A 14,969-nucleotide genomic window follows, 5' to 3' on the forward strand; every position below is an offset into this window, starting at 1 on the left:
CAATCAGCAGTGAGGAGGCAGGAGGGAGGAGCGACGAGCTCTGGGAGTGAAATTCAGCAAATGACAGGATGCACGAGCTCTTGTTTCCTGTCAGTCTGTCTGCTCTGGCAGCCCTCCGCGACCAAAGTTCACATCAAATCAATGCCAACATCACCGCGAAAAAAAAGTATCAAAGAGTAGAAACTTGGTCCACCCTGGATGAGGTGATCAGAGATGGAGCGTTAAAAATCACTGTGGAGGAATCAGCCGGTGGTGACAGTTTGACGGGAAATGGCCCGAATCCGCATCCGAGTGACGCTTGTTTGACAGCCACACAGCAACTTCCTGCCAGCCGAGTTAAGACGAGTGACAGGAGGAGCGCTCTCCCTCTAGATGCTAATGTGGGCCACGCGTGCTTCTTCTGCTCTCACTCCTACATTAAAAATCAGCCGCTGACAAGCTATTCACCGCAGATTGGCAGTGATTTACGAGTGTGAAATGTGTTCTGTGTGTCGGGGCTGTGTGGTTTTCCACGTATCAGCAAGTTACAGTAATGAAAAATAGACATAACTTGCTTTTTTTGTTCATATTTTCTGCAGTGAAGTCTCTTTTTTTACTTTGTTTAACCCTTTGAAAGTTAGTACGCATATCAAGCGACATCACTTTTCTTTTGCTGTTTCAGACGCCTTTCTTTAAACCTTTGAAACCAGAGCAAATTGATGCAATTTCTTTCAAAAACATGGTAAAAAAACAAAACAAAACAAAACAAAACAAGGGGAACCTTGGTAAGAAATGTTTCACTAATTTCAAGAAATTAGTAGATTTACAAAATTATTTTTAATAAGCTAGAGAAAATTTCTAGGGACAAAGAAGCAAGCTAGGAAAAATGATATTTATAGCTTTTTTTTTAATCACAATTACATATTTAAAATTATGTTTAAGAATGATTAGAATTTTACGCACTTTTTTTAGGCTGTGTCCTTTTTAAATGTTATTATTAGTTTTATTATAAATAATAGTAGTAGTATTTATTCACTTATTCATTTATGTATTTATTTTAATCCTTTGGGACATTAATTCTTTTGTTGCTCATTGCCTTCTTCCCATGTTTTTTGAAATAAATCGAGCCGATTTGCTCAGGTTTCAAAGGGTTAAGCTCTTACAGTAACTATAACCAAGAGTAACAGATCAACAGCCAGAGTCACAACCCTTTGTTATTTTTTCTGTTACACCGGTCTTAAAAAAAGACGAGTAGATCAGAGAGCAATAGCAGCTATTTTCTTCTAATTTAATGTTTACTGAGATTACATGTTGCCCTCTTTCCACAGTGACTTCACAAAGTGAACTTATAATAATAAAATATATTAAGGATGAACTCAACCGAGGCAAAACTGGCCGTACAACTGGGGCAATAAAGGAGAGAAAGGAATAAATAAACGCAGCAGCGGTAGGCCTTTCCTCTGCACAGAGGTAATAAGGGAGAAATAAAACAGAAAAAATATTAGAAAATGGAAATGAAGATCTGGGAGGTGAAGATGTCGAGGGAGGCGTAACTGACGGCTGAAAAACTGGTTTGTAGTTTTTGGCCTGTGCGGCTCTCGGGGGACGTGTGATTGGCTGGAGAGATTGGAGGGGAGCCGTGATTGGCTACAGGGCAGGAAGTTGTAGTGCCTGAGGGATTAGAGCTCTGCGTGTGTGTGTGTGTGTGTATGCGTGTGCATGCATACATGCGTGCGTATGTGCGTGCGTGCGTGTGAGGAGACACAGAGGGTAGAGGTGGGGGTCTAGATGGATAATCCTCTCTGACTATTACCCCCTTGTGTGTGTGTGTGTGTGTGTGTGTGTGTGTGTGTGTGTGTGTGTGTGTGTGTGTGTGTGTGTGGCGAGGTGCATAATCCTCTTCTCTTTGACTAACTGCAGACAGATTTTCTTTGCAGGGTTCAAAAGTGTTTGAAGAGACCTCTACTCATTGCTGCTCATTTCTTTCTTTTGATAAGTACTTTGTTTATTAGTAACGTTCATATTTTGCATCTGTGACTTTTGTTTGTTTTTTTACAAGCAACAATTAACACACAATTACACAACTGACAAATAGTTATAAACCGATCAAGATAAAAAAAAGAAAATAATGGATTAATGTCTATAGGCAGCTGCCAATTAACATTTCATTGGTTTTCTAACTCCTGAACTTTAAATATGTTTTAACTATAGCTTAGCTGCACTCGTAACAGGGTACATGCTCATGAAAATGTATATTATAGAATGAATTTTATTACAAACACTCCACCAAGTTCATTGCTACTGTTACTGCACTTCTGTCCTCTGTGTGAATTGTTGTTGTTTTCTTTCTTTATTTCTATTGTCTGTTACCTGCAAAGGAACTACTGATGTAAATTAGGAGTCCTGCTAACTCCGGCATAGTTACATTTGCATTTTTATATTGATGTTCTTTAATACGCTGTGTTCCTTTTAAATAAACAATAGATAAATTAAAATAATAATGTGATTTGAGCATTTAAAGGGTCAGTTCTACCCGAAATAAAAGCACGTTTTTCCTCTTACCTGCAGTGCTGTTTAGATAGTTTTGGTGTGAGTTACAGAGTGTTGGAGTTATCGGCCGTAGAGATGTCTGTCTTCTCTCAAATATAATTGAACTAGATGGTGCTCGGCTTGTGGTGCTCAAAGCGCCAAAAAAAAATACATCTGAAAAACTCAACAGCAATGACCCTTTACAGAAATCATGACCCGGTTTGTCTAGATAATACAGAGACCTAGTTGTGAGCAGTTTCATGTAGAAACCGTTTTCTCTCTACCTCGCCTAGCACCACTGAGCCGGCAAATGTTACAGAACAGCTCACCATCAATGTTTACATCTGACGCTGTCACGAGTCTCTCATCCATCAGTATTGGCTTAATTAGTTTGCTGTAATTCAACAGACAGGAAAAAGGATGCTCCGACATCAAACTGCTCGCAACAAGGTCTCTGGATTATCTTGACTGACCAGTTCAGGATTTATTGAAAGAGACATTGTTGTTGAGTTTTTAGCGCTTTGAAGCCACAAACCGAGCGCCATCAAGTTCCATTATATTGAAGATAAGACACATGTCTCTACAGCTGACATCACCAAAATAATCTAGATTGATAAATAGCACAACAGGTAAGAAGAAAAACATGTATTTTTTTATTCAGGGGTGAATTGATAATGGAATAAAAGGCTACTTTAACTGTAGATACTGCACTGATTTAGGTGTGCTGACTGCATGTTGTATAATTCCAACAATAAAGTGTCCTGGAGTTTCCTGTCAGCTATATTACATATAACAGGTTAGAAAACTATATTATTGCTTTTGACTAATGAAACTAAAATTTAAAACCCATCTGAGGTAAATCAACCAACCACAGTTGGAGGTATTAATGTGCCATGGACAGCCCGAATTCTGCACTATTTTTTTGATGCATTATTAGTCTCATTAACTACTTATACCACAAAATAAATAGAGATTAAGTAATATAAGTCCTTTATAGCATCCTTTGACAGGCTTGCTGTGCCTCCTGATACTAATGTGTTGTTTCACTCAGTTCATCTTATTGTTCGAAAGAGGAGAGTCTCTTGGCTCATTTCCCACCAGGCATAATGTTTTGACATGATGATAAAATTATTCCAGTGCCTCCAAAGCACAACAACCCCTCGTATTGTTGATGCACTTTTTTTTTACGGCAATGCTACTCAAGCTGTTTTTAATCAAACTGTTGTGATTAAATGCATTTGTGTGGCTGTTTCTGAGGGTGAAAGCCTCCATCCTCCGGGAACAGATCAACACGCTGGCCTGGTAATAAAAGACTGTGGAGAAGAAGAGGTTAAAGACTCTCCTACACTGATTACAACCAGCGAGGCGCACTTAAATCTCCTGCTGAACTCGTCGTGTCCATTAGAAGCATGTTGATTAGAATTATATAAAAGTACAAGTTGACTTTTTTTTGGCTTGTGATGTTCTAGGAGGGAAGCTGAACTGCACCGGACTGTAATAAATATCCAAGACACACACATGCAAACCAAAATCAGAGCTGCATTTCTGCACACGTGTACTCACAGGTGTAAGTGATACCAGGCCATTCCCCTGCAGGGCAGACAGGCAGTGTGACAGAGTAAATGGGGTCAGCAGCTCAAGGACTTGAAAGCGACACTAAATATAGTCCATTATTGACAGGAAGGAAAAATAATACAGAGGAAGAGAGGGAAGAGAAGGTGAAGAGATAGAAGAATGGATAGAAATTATGAATGAGACTGCTTCTCACTCTTCGGTATCAGTGTCCTGACTCTGTTTCTATTTTTGTTTGTAAAGAACCGACACACTAAACCAACATCACAGAACTTGCGGCACCAAGGACCGACTCTTGTGTCACCTCATGTCTCTGCAAAAAAGTTGCGTTTGAACACCAGCAAAGACTTCGACCAGCAGGCGGTGGTAGTCTGTATTTGTCTCTGAAAATGTGAAAACAGAAAACAGAAAGCCGGCAGGTGGGATTAAAGACTAATCAGCCAGGTAACACATGAAGAACTTAACCTGATGCTGGAGGAAAAATGATGTTTACCATGCACAAGCAAACAATAACAAAACATTACAGTTAATGTTAAAGAGCTCAATGGCCAGAATAATGATCTCACCTAATATAATGAGTTTGTTTCAGTCTTATGCCCTCTTGATTTAAGTCGTTTGCTTGATTTCCTCACTTCTGTTTCTCCTCTCGTGCACTGAGCTTAAGTGCCAGAGTGAATTCTCCCTTTGATGGGCTCAAATGGCTCCAGCGCCAGTTCAACATGCTGATTCGGTCAGGAAACACACTGAAAAAACAGACGCTCACTGACAGCCCAACACTGACTGATGGCTTGGTGTGTCAGGGTCCTTAGTTATAAAAGTGGCACTAATTTCTGTCCATGAACCGAACAGACTATTGAAATAATGGACCCAGCTACTATAGCCTCTGTCCCACTGCACAAAACCCTCACTAACATCTGTCTTTTTAATGCAATGGGAAAGTGCACAATCGCAGTCACACCTGGCTCAGTCAGGCTAAATTTGGGCATTTTAACATGACTTACTATGGGTATTTTTACTGTTTTGGAGCCAGGAACTGCTGGTTTCTGCATATCCACATTGGCTTCAGAGGTTGCTGGTTGTTACCTCCAGATCATTTCTGTAATCCTCCCATTCTTAATTTCTTCATCTCTTTCTTTCTTTTAGATGTTGTAGAAAATCAAGTGTGTACGGACTATATACCTGCCCCTGCGTTCTGCTGTTAAACCATACTATAGTACACACGCGCACACACACACACACACACACACACACACACACACACACACACACGCACTACCGCAGGCCAGAGCTCTGCGGAGATCCTCTCTTGCCGATCTTAATCAGCAGTGTGTGTGTCTTTGTGTGTGTGTGTATGTGTGTGTGTGTGTGTGTGTGTCAGACTCACAGTGAACTTTCAGTAGGAGGTGGTGTAAAGCTTTGAGACTGGCATTAGAAGCCAGCTGAGGTCAAATCCCCAAACAAGCGAACTGTCAGTAAACAGTTTTCATAGCCGTAGAGTGTAGTCGTCTCTGTTAAAGGGCCCATTCTGTGATCTACGTGTAAACAAAGGGGTTGGCTGACCTTTCCAGATTGAGAAAACACGAATGGAATCTCCAAAACTGATTGGCAGGGTTTTCAATACACCCACTCACACTAGAAAACCACAGAATTAGATTTATTTTGTTTTAAAAGGTTTCTTAACATCACTAAAATGGGAAAATTATGCCAATAACAATCACTTCATGAACAACCAAATTGCCTGTTTTCATCAGTAAGTCAAACTCTCCCATTACTGTGTGACTATAATCACAGTTAGTCATTTAGTGCTTCAAAATCAGTGAATATTTTGAGTATTATCATCGATAATAAGGATATTTGACAAACACGGATCAATTTAAATGTGAAAATCCAAGAATGTTTTTTGAGAACATCTCAGGTCCTCATGAAAACACAGTGATACTTTAGATGCTGCAGTTTGCACGGAAATCTAATGACCTCTTTCTTGCTTTCTTAAAGTCATTGCATGCCCTGTTGGATTTTTGCAGTCTCTGAATTCCTGTTTTGCAGTGAGGCGAGCTGGGCTACTGCCATCGCCCAGTAAACAGTAAACAGAATCGATAGCGAGATCACCTCAGGCGACTGCTGCTCTCCTAATGAGAATCAATCATCCCTTTGTTCAGAAACCAGCGATAAGGAAAGAGAATGTAACAACTATATGTCTGCCGTTTTCTACACAAATCAACAGCTTGCAACAGAGTAACTCACTGAAATAAATGCCAGACTGGTTGCCAGTATTGATTTTTGTGATTGATTAAAGGCTCTGCTTGAGGAGAGAGGAATTGGAGAGTAAAGTTATTCACACACAAGACCAGACCAGAATAACTACATACTGTACTAGTAGCCTATCGCTTTACTGTGTTGGATTAAACAGCTCCAAGGTTTGTCAGCAAAACATTTTTAGATTTTCCCCCCCAGTTTCTGTGCTGGCTTTTATGTAGTTCCAGTTCCTCATACTTATATGACCAAAGGGGTCATTAAGGTTTCGGTGCATTTTAGGAAACTAAAAACTTCTCAGTTCAGGTTATAGGAGTATGAAACACATCCACCTCAACCAGACACAGAGTAGAGTATTTATAAGACTCAAAAACAAAAGAAATTGCCTGTCAGAACCATGTAAACAAAGGTCATTTCTAAATCACTCAGTGATTTATTGTCTTTGCAGTTTATATTATGGTAATATCTTAATATGAATGTTCTGTGTTGCACCTTATCTGTTTTCTGTTTCTGCTGTAATACCTAAAGTATGTAAAAGAAATCCAATAAATACACTTGTTTAAAAACACATAGGTCAGTTCTAATTGAAATTTGTTGGCAAACTGTTAAGTATGGTCTCCATTTACTTCAATTCATGAGAAATGTTCACTTTTTTTGGGATTCTTTCTTTACACTGGAGGGATACAAAAAGTGTTTTCTTTACAAATTCAAGGTAACAGCCGGTGAGTAATTGACATACAAATGGTCATTTTGTGGGTGAACTACTTCTTTAAAAGCATTTTTAACATACCTTTCGAATAAAGGATACAGCGCCTTTCCATTCTTTGGATATTTCCTCCACTGAGGAGCATACTCCTTTTCAAGCTTCCTCATCAAATCAGCCACAATAAACAGGTATGCAGTTAGCTGACTTTGGAGGAGAGCCTCCACACCATAGCTTCAGTGGCTTTAATTTCGAGAGGACAGAGGACACTGACAGAACAACTTCTTGTTATTCTGAGCTCCCTGTGTCAGATCAATTTTACTCCTTCAGATAGTTTCTGATAAACTTAATAACACAAAACTTTGAGGAGGAATTTTCATTAAAACCTTTAGAACTAAGATGTGGTGCGTCCCAAATTAGGCTGACACATGAAAATCGTTGACTCGTTGTCACACCGAATCAGCAAAGCAGTGATCTCATGATTTGCTTCACTGGTTTATTCTGATCACTGTTAGCACCAGCATCTGTTTAGCACGCAGGGGTTCAGGAAAAACTCCGCAGAGACCAGCGGGGAGGCCGGCTAGCTAACAGAGAGGGCCTGTAACGCTCGGATGATCTGATGAGGCAATCAAAGGCTGGATTGACAAGGTTATGATCTGTGTGTGCGCCCGTTTGTGTTTGAGTGCTCGTCTGCTCTCAGTTCAGTAACCGCCAATATCTGTGTATTATCTGAGGGGTCACAGGAGGCAGCCTGCAGGGAGTCTCACAGAGGAGGAAACCTCTTGTACTTAATATTGATAGATTATTACAGCTTGACTTTACAAATTAAAAATCTTTATAAGACAGCACAGTTCGTCTGCATTCAATCACAAGGCATCTCCGTCTGTTTGAAACACCCGCAGCACAATTTAAAGATCTTTAAACCCATTATTGTAAATTCCCACACTTAAGACCTAAACGAAGCTAAATCCCAACTAACAGATCTGCCGCCCAGCTTGAGCACCAATTAAACTGCACCACGCCGGTTTAAGAAGATCAGAGAAAATCCTGCATCAAATTTGGTCTAATCTACTCAAAGGAAAGACTTGAAATTGGCCATTTTGTCCACCTGCCATGATGTCCACTTCATCCCAAAATCACCAGTCCTATTCATTATTTTGGATTAAAGGTTCTCAGCATCACAAATACACCACCTAATAGGCAGTGACCACATAAAATGGAGGGCGGGATGGACTCATTAATCAGCGACTGTGTTGGGGCCATACTGGAGCGAACGTCAGCTAAGAATGACAAACTGATCAGATTACGTGCCAGTTTCAGAAGATCACAGTAAAACCTTGAATTAAATGAGTCTAATCTTGTATGATCTCGAAAAGTTTCTCAGACTTAAAGAAGTGATGCCTGACTTGCTTTGCTTTGGGGCCACTTTTGCAAAACGACAGGAGGCCAGGGGCCAGATGCAGCAGCCCTGAACATGTTGTTAGTATTTTTGGTCATTTCTACAATTTTAGGATGTTTCTAGGACTTTAGGACACTTCAAAGATTTTAGAATGTTTTCAGGAATTTAGGATGTTTTTAGGATTTTAGAACATTTCAAGGATTTTGGCAGGCTCCTAGGATTTTTAGACATTTCTCAGATTTTAGAACATTTCTAATATTTTAGGAAATTTCTAGGATTTTTGAATGCTTCTCAGATTTTTGGAAGTTTCTAGGATTTTAGGAAATCAGGGGCTTAACTAGCCCTTTAACTTTTTTTTAATCAACAAGCTCTATTTCTATGCTGTTTTTTGCACTCTAGCACCGCATGTATACTAAAAGTAGAAAAACAATTCTCAATTTGAGTTGAGAAACACTGACTATAAGTGTATGTTTAGTATAGCAGTTTATTCCTCATACTTTTGGTCCAAAAGAAAATGTGAAATTTGGGATTAATCTCTCTGATCGATCTCAAAATCTCAACCTCTAACACTTAAACTGGAGCAGCTGCTTAAAGCAGTATTTGTACGGTTTTTTTTTTGTTGTTTTTTATGGTATGAATAGAAATAAAAGAGCTGCTGCAGCAGAACACAGCCTTGAGAACAAAAATACTGTTCTTTTAAAATCATCACTCTTCTACATCTATGAAAAAGACAGAATAACAGTTTTGCTCTTTAAGATTTTTGTTAATTAAATTATCATGTTTTTCTTTCTGTGCACCTCACCTCTGTTTGCCCCTCTCACTTCCTCCCTCCATCACATTTACCCCAGACATCATTTACCCTTTCTCTGGATGAATAGGACAAGTGGGTGTGAGCGGGCGGGGGTGGATCCCTTTAGATCTCACCCAGATGTGTCCTTTAATCTTGTAATTAGCTGCAATTACAGTAACAGAAGCAGGAGATGAAGTGATCATATTTGCACACTGAATTAATTCATGTAATCATGCTATACGATGAATAATGTTTCACATTTCCACTCGCTCACTGGATACGTTTTATCTCTCATACAGCACTCGTTCTTCTCGTGCTCCTTATCACTTCTCACAATTCTCCACCTACACCCATCTATACGCACTCCCCCACCTCCTTCTCCCTTCCACACATTGTCCTAGGTGTAATTCATCTGGTTTCCATCCTGAAAAGCGATAGGAACAGAAGGGGGGGCAAAAAAAAAAGCACAAGAGACAACAGAGCAGGATAGGATACAACAAGAGCCCCTTTAGATGTCGCAGATGATGCCTTTAATCCTGTCAATAGCTGCAATTATAGTAATTATCTCTAATAGCAGTGCATTGTGTCGAGGCTCTGATATGTTTAACAGATGAAGCCGAGCCGCGCCGCCTCCGCCGGGCAGAGGGCAGGGAGCTTAGATTCGCATTAATGAAGCAGACACAAAACAAAACGAAATTGATGATGGTCCCAAGAGGTTTATAAACTGCTGAGTGTTTTTCAAGCTCTGGGTCTAGGTCTAATGGAGGTCTCAGAGATGTCACTGAGTGGTCTTTTAACTGTACCAAAGAAAAGAGAGACTGGAGATTGATGTGAGGAAGGAGAGAGGCAAAGATAGAGGTAATTAGACGGGAGAAAAACTGCCAAAATAAGATGTGCTTGTTCAAAAAGATGTGTAAGGTTGTAAGTTGAAAACAATATTGGGAAGGGAAAATACAACGTATATATTTTTTAATCAAGCTCTAGAACATTAATTGATATTTAGGCAGTACAATCAGCAAAGAAGTATGTTTATGAGAAGTAATTTTCAAAGAAAGATAAGAACTATTAAAAATATTATACAAATGTAGTGCAGCTTATTTTTGCAGTTCATACCGATGCATTAAGATTACTTAAAGACTGCGTGTAAACTTACAAAGTGACCTCTGAGTTTTTAAGTGTAGTCATGACAACAAAAGAGAGTGAGAGCAAAGAGTTGAGATGGATGTAAAAGCACAAACACAGAATGGCCCAAAACGTGCTTCATAACTGGAAAAAAATATTTTCAAACTGACAAAAAAGGGTTAAGAGTTTAAATGTGTCCCACCGTTGACAGGAAAAAAAATGTCTGAATACTGAATGTCTGAGTCTAACACACCTGTTCACTCTCTTACCCAAGCACTTATATCACTTTCTAACTAACACATTTTACACACACACACACACACACACACAAACACACACACACACACACACACACACACACACACACACACTTTTCATCACTTACTTAGTCACTTTCTTCCTCAAACACACTCACTCAAAAACTCCCCAACTTATACAAGAACACATATTCATTTGCTTTACTTCCCTCTTTTTCAGACACACACATACACACACACACACACACACACACACACACACACACACACACACACACACACACACACACACACACACACACACACTAATAGCCCTGCCAGGTCTTGGTGTGAGGTAGCTCCTTGATGCAGTGATATAAGAGGCAGACAGGAGGCAGAGAACGGGTCAATAATTCATTAGATAGAGGGCTCAAACCAACTTCAACCCGAATAAACTGTCTATGACCACACACACACACACACACACACACACACACACACACGCACACAATCTATCTCTACCTCACTCACTCCCAAACATTGTCTCAAGGACTGTCAAGGGATAAGTCCCTCTTCCACTTTCTCTTCATTTCCGAGCCCCACTCTTCTCTTTCTCCTTCCACAAGAATTCGCACTCACTTCTGAACTGCTGCTCATCCCTAATTTTATTGAGTGCTCATATCTATTCCTGGATGTAACTCATATTTGATACCAATATGACCTGGCAGTGATGTGCTTAAAAATAAGTTTTCCACTTAAACGTCCTGCCTTTGATGCTTGATTGAATTGATGCATCTTCATTAAGTCACATCATGGTTTCATTTAAACTGAAAAGGCTTTTTATTACTAAACATGCAAATGCATTTACCACATTGCTGTTTCCACTTATCTGCAATACTTGGCACACACATTTTTATTAGTTTTAAAATGTAGCCTTGTATCTTAAATTGCAGTTTTTTATGTCTCAGTGTTTTTAATTGCATGATTTTCTTTTTATAGATATTTAATGATCATTGTTGGACGGTGCTCAAGGTCTAGATTTTGATTGCCAACTCTGCGGAAATCTGCCGCACGATACGAATAAAGAACTTGAAGTGTGCAGACACAAAAACCAAGAAGACTTCCATCACAAACTAAAGTGTCCACTGAGCGTGATGAATGTGTGAGGTCTTTGACTGACCTCATACAGAGTGATGACGCCGTTGGTCTCGTTGGGAGCTTTCCACTGCATGAAGATCTTCTCCTCATATGGTGTATTCTGCAGAGACTCCATCGGCACGGAGCCAGGCACTGCAGAGACAGAGAGCACACACGACATTGTATATTTTACTATATATATATACATTTTTTAATAACGTCTTCAGATAAATTAACACTCAGATGTGTGAGACTGTGCCAAATCCATCTCACAGACCAACTTCACACTCTCAGTCATATTTCCATTGTCGGAATAAAATCATGAGTTTCACTTCAGTTGGTGTGCACTCAGTGATCTGATCGTTCGGTGTGAGGTGGAGATTAAACTCAATCGCTTTCTTAAGTCTTCACGTTCCAACAAAATCAAACATGTTTAAACCTTTAACACCTTGAAATCAGTTCTCTTGTGCTGCGTTCAGAGGCCTTTCACAAAGATTTAAACCTCTAAGACTTGAGAAAATTGGTCTGACTTCTTTCTTAAACATGGGGAAAAATGTCCCACTAATTGCAAAAAAATAAAATAACATAAAAAAATATTATATTAGTGCCTAATTCTCAAGAATACTGTCGACATATGATGCCAGCTAAACATCTCGCAACAATTGTAACAACAATAGCAACCCTTAACCCTTTGAGACGTGAGGAAATTGGTTTGCTTTCTTTGAAAAAAACATGAAGGAAAAGGCAACGACCAACTTGTCAAGAAATGTCTTCCAAATTTCAAGAAATTAGGAAAAGGTGACAAGAAAATGACCTCATTAGCTGAAAAAAAGGGAGGGAGGTTAGAAAAGTTAAAACAAAAACACTAGGGAAAATGTAAATTCTAATTTAAATTCAGTGCAATTTTAAACGTTAAATTGTTTTACAGAGAAAAATTTGTCATTTTCTTTTTCTTTTTAGTTTACTTGTCTTTTTTTCGTCTTTTTTTATTTGCTTCTTTTTTGGCGTTATTTTCTTGTAATTTTTTAAAAATACTTTCCTGCTACATTTTGGGCCATGATTTTGTAAGTTGCTCATTGTCTTCTTTCAATGTTTTTGAAAAATATCAAATCAATTTGCTGAGGTTTCAAAGGGTTAAACCAAACCAACTAAACACACCAACAAATACATACGCTAACATTTTAGAAAACGCAAGCTTCATCTTACAGTCCAAAACATTCATAAATATGTGTCCTCTGATTCAAATTAAGCAGCCTGCATGTGAACACAGAGAGCTCAGGGAGGTAAAACACTGAAGAGTTAAAGTAGAGTGTGAAGAAAATGAAAAGAGTTTTTTTCCGCTTAATTCTGTTATTTAGTGGAGCAAAAGTTTCTAATATCTTGGGAACTTCTCATCAGAAATATTAAGTTACTGAAAATCTAATTCTGGTCTTTTTCCCTGTGAGGCAGAATGAAACCCGCTGCTTGCTCCAGAAAATCTTATCATGAAGGACGTTGGCAGCAATTATGTATGACAGGGTATTCCATTATATTTCTTATACTCTGAAAGGCTGAAGTCTCTTTCATATATATATATCAGGCAAGTTTCTGTAAATTAACAACCGTATGAAGCTGATTTGCATCACACAGACTGTTGATTCAGGTTATAAAGCACAGAAATGTGGCTGAGAAACATATTAAATGTGACACTTAATAAAACATTTCTCTTTAACCATGAACATACTTTCAATTAAGATGGTGCTGTGTTCATCAGTCGTTCAATTTAGTGAAAATGTTGTAACTTATTACTTTGTGCTGAGTGTCATTTCCTCATGGATGCGGTGAGAAAATCATCAGAGCTTCCGCTGGGTTCATAATCATCTTTTGGAAAACACGTCGAGCTGAGTTTGACTGTGAGATTTGACTTTCAGGTGTTGCTGTAACACTGAGCAGCTCAGCTGTAATTTGTAGGATTAAACTAGTCTCTTCCTAAACAGGAGACAGACAAGACGTGATGATGTCATGTAGAGACGAATCTTGTAGATGGTGAATAATGCGACAACTGCTGAGACCAAACGACAGCAGCCGCGGTGATTTTCTTGAGCTACGGGCACATTTTCTAACTCGCCGCTGGGAGCCCTACATTCAGATCAAACTCATTTGGATGGAATACCTCGAACGAAAAAGTCTATTAGCTTACAAAGTCAATTACTAATTCAAAGTCAATGGACCAACTGTCTCCCGTCAGGGGAAAACTTTCACCTGATGTCTAGATGCTCTGATTTCCATTTTAGGGAGGCTCAGTGCGGTGAGTATTTGCACAGTGACACCTTTTTTTCTGTTGTTTTGGATCTTTAATGGACCACTTTGCACTTGGAATGAAACAATGACTTTGAGATTGAAGTGTCAACTTTAAGCTTTAAATTGATGCTGTTCAAAAGACAGATAAGCACTGCAGGAATTGTCCTTTTTGTTGTCCCCCAATTATAGAGGAAAAAATTAATTGGTCAAAAATAACAAGCTTATTAAAAGTTTCATAGTAAACGTTTGACGGTAGCTCTTTTGCGGTTAATGGCTGTGTGATCTACCACCAACAGACATTTAGTGTCCTTCACTTTCACCAAGTTTTCACGAGAATATGTACCCAAATTTAAACACCTGCATAACTGTGTCTCTGTGTAAAAAAAACCCAAAAATTCATTACAGTCATAAGTCATAAGTGACCTTGTTGGCAGGTGGAGGTGGTCTGTCAACAGTTCAACAGACATGTCTTTAATAAAGGTGACTTATGATCAAGGGATTTTTTTCTTTCTTTCTTTCACAGCAATACCACAAGTGTCCACTGGGAAAAATTGGAGGAACGGCTGGGCGGTGTTGGGGGCCCGGCTGCCATCTACTATGGCAACAGTGACCCTTCACAAAGGGGACACAGTGCACCTGACTGCAACTTAAATCACTGCTGAGAAAAGAAGCTTGGATGCCAGATTTACAGAGAAGTTAAATCTTTGAGCGAACAAAGTTGGTTTTAGGGTCGCAAATATGCAATGTATTTGTATACATATTAATTTTTATCAATGGCTTCATACAAAGGTTTTATCAACCAAATACACATTTATTTACAAACTGTGGAGAAGCAGTCGTATGTTATGTATGCTATAGAGTGAAATGTATACAAAAGTACACTTGAAGTAAGATATACACCCAAGATATGCTTATAAATATAAATATATCCCAGACATGTGATGATCATGTCATGCAAGGCACTAGGAC

At 39.0% G+C, this 14,969-nt stretch overlaps 1 protein-coding gene across 13 annotated transcripts in view; it reads right to left on the bottom strand.

Moving 5' to 3' along the window:
* ptprt (protein tyrosine phosphatase receptor type T) overlaps window positions 1-14,969 on the bottom strand; it is a 475,570-nt gene that overhangs the window by 244,543 nt on the left and 216,058 nt on the right. For all 13 annotated transcript variants that reach the window (XM_088070228.1, XM_088070218.1, XM_088070225.1 and 10 more), the window contains exon 11: window positions 11,764-11,873. In XM_088070228.1, the coding sequence (XP_087926354.1) occupies window positions 11,764-11,873 (110 nt within the window). The remainder of the gene's footprint in view (window positions 1-11,763; window positions 11,874-14,969) is intronic.

This window comes from Plectropomus leopardus, chromosome 2 (genome assembly GCF_026936395.1).
Source record: "Plectropomus leopardus strain MGB_pleo_1.0 chromosome 2, ASM2693639v1, whole genome shotgun sequence".
NCBI classification, from domain to species: Eukaryota; Metazoa; Chordata; class Actinopteri; order Perciformes; family Serranidae; genus Plectropomus; species Plectropomus leopardus.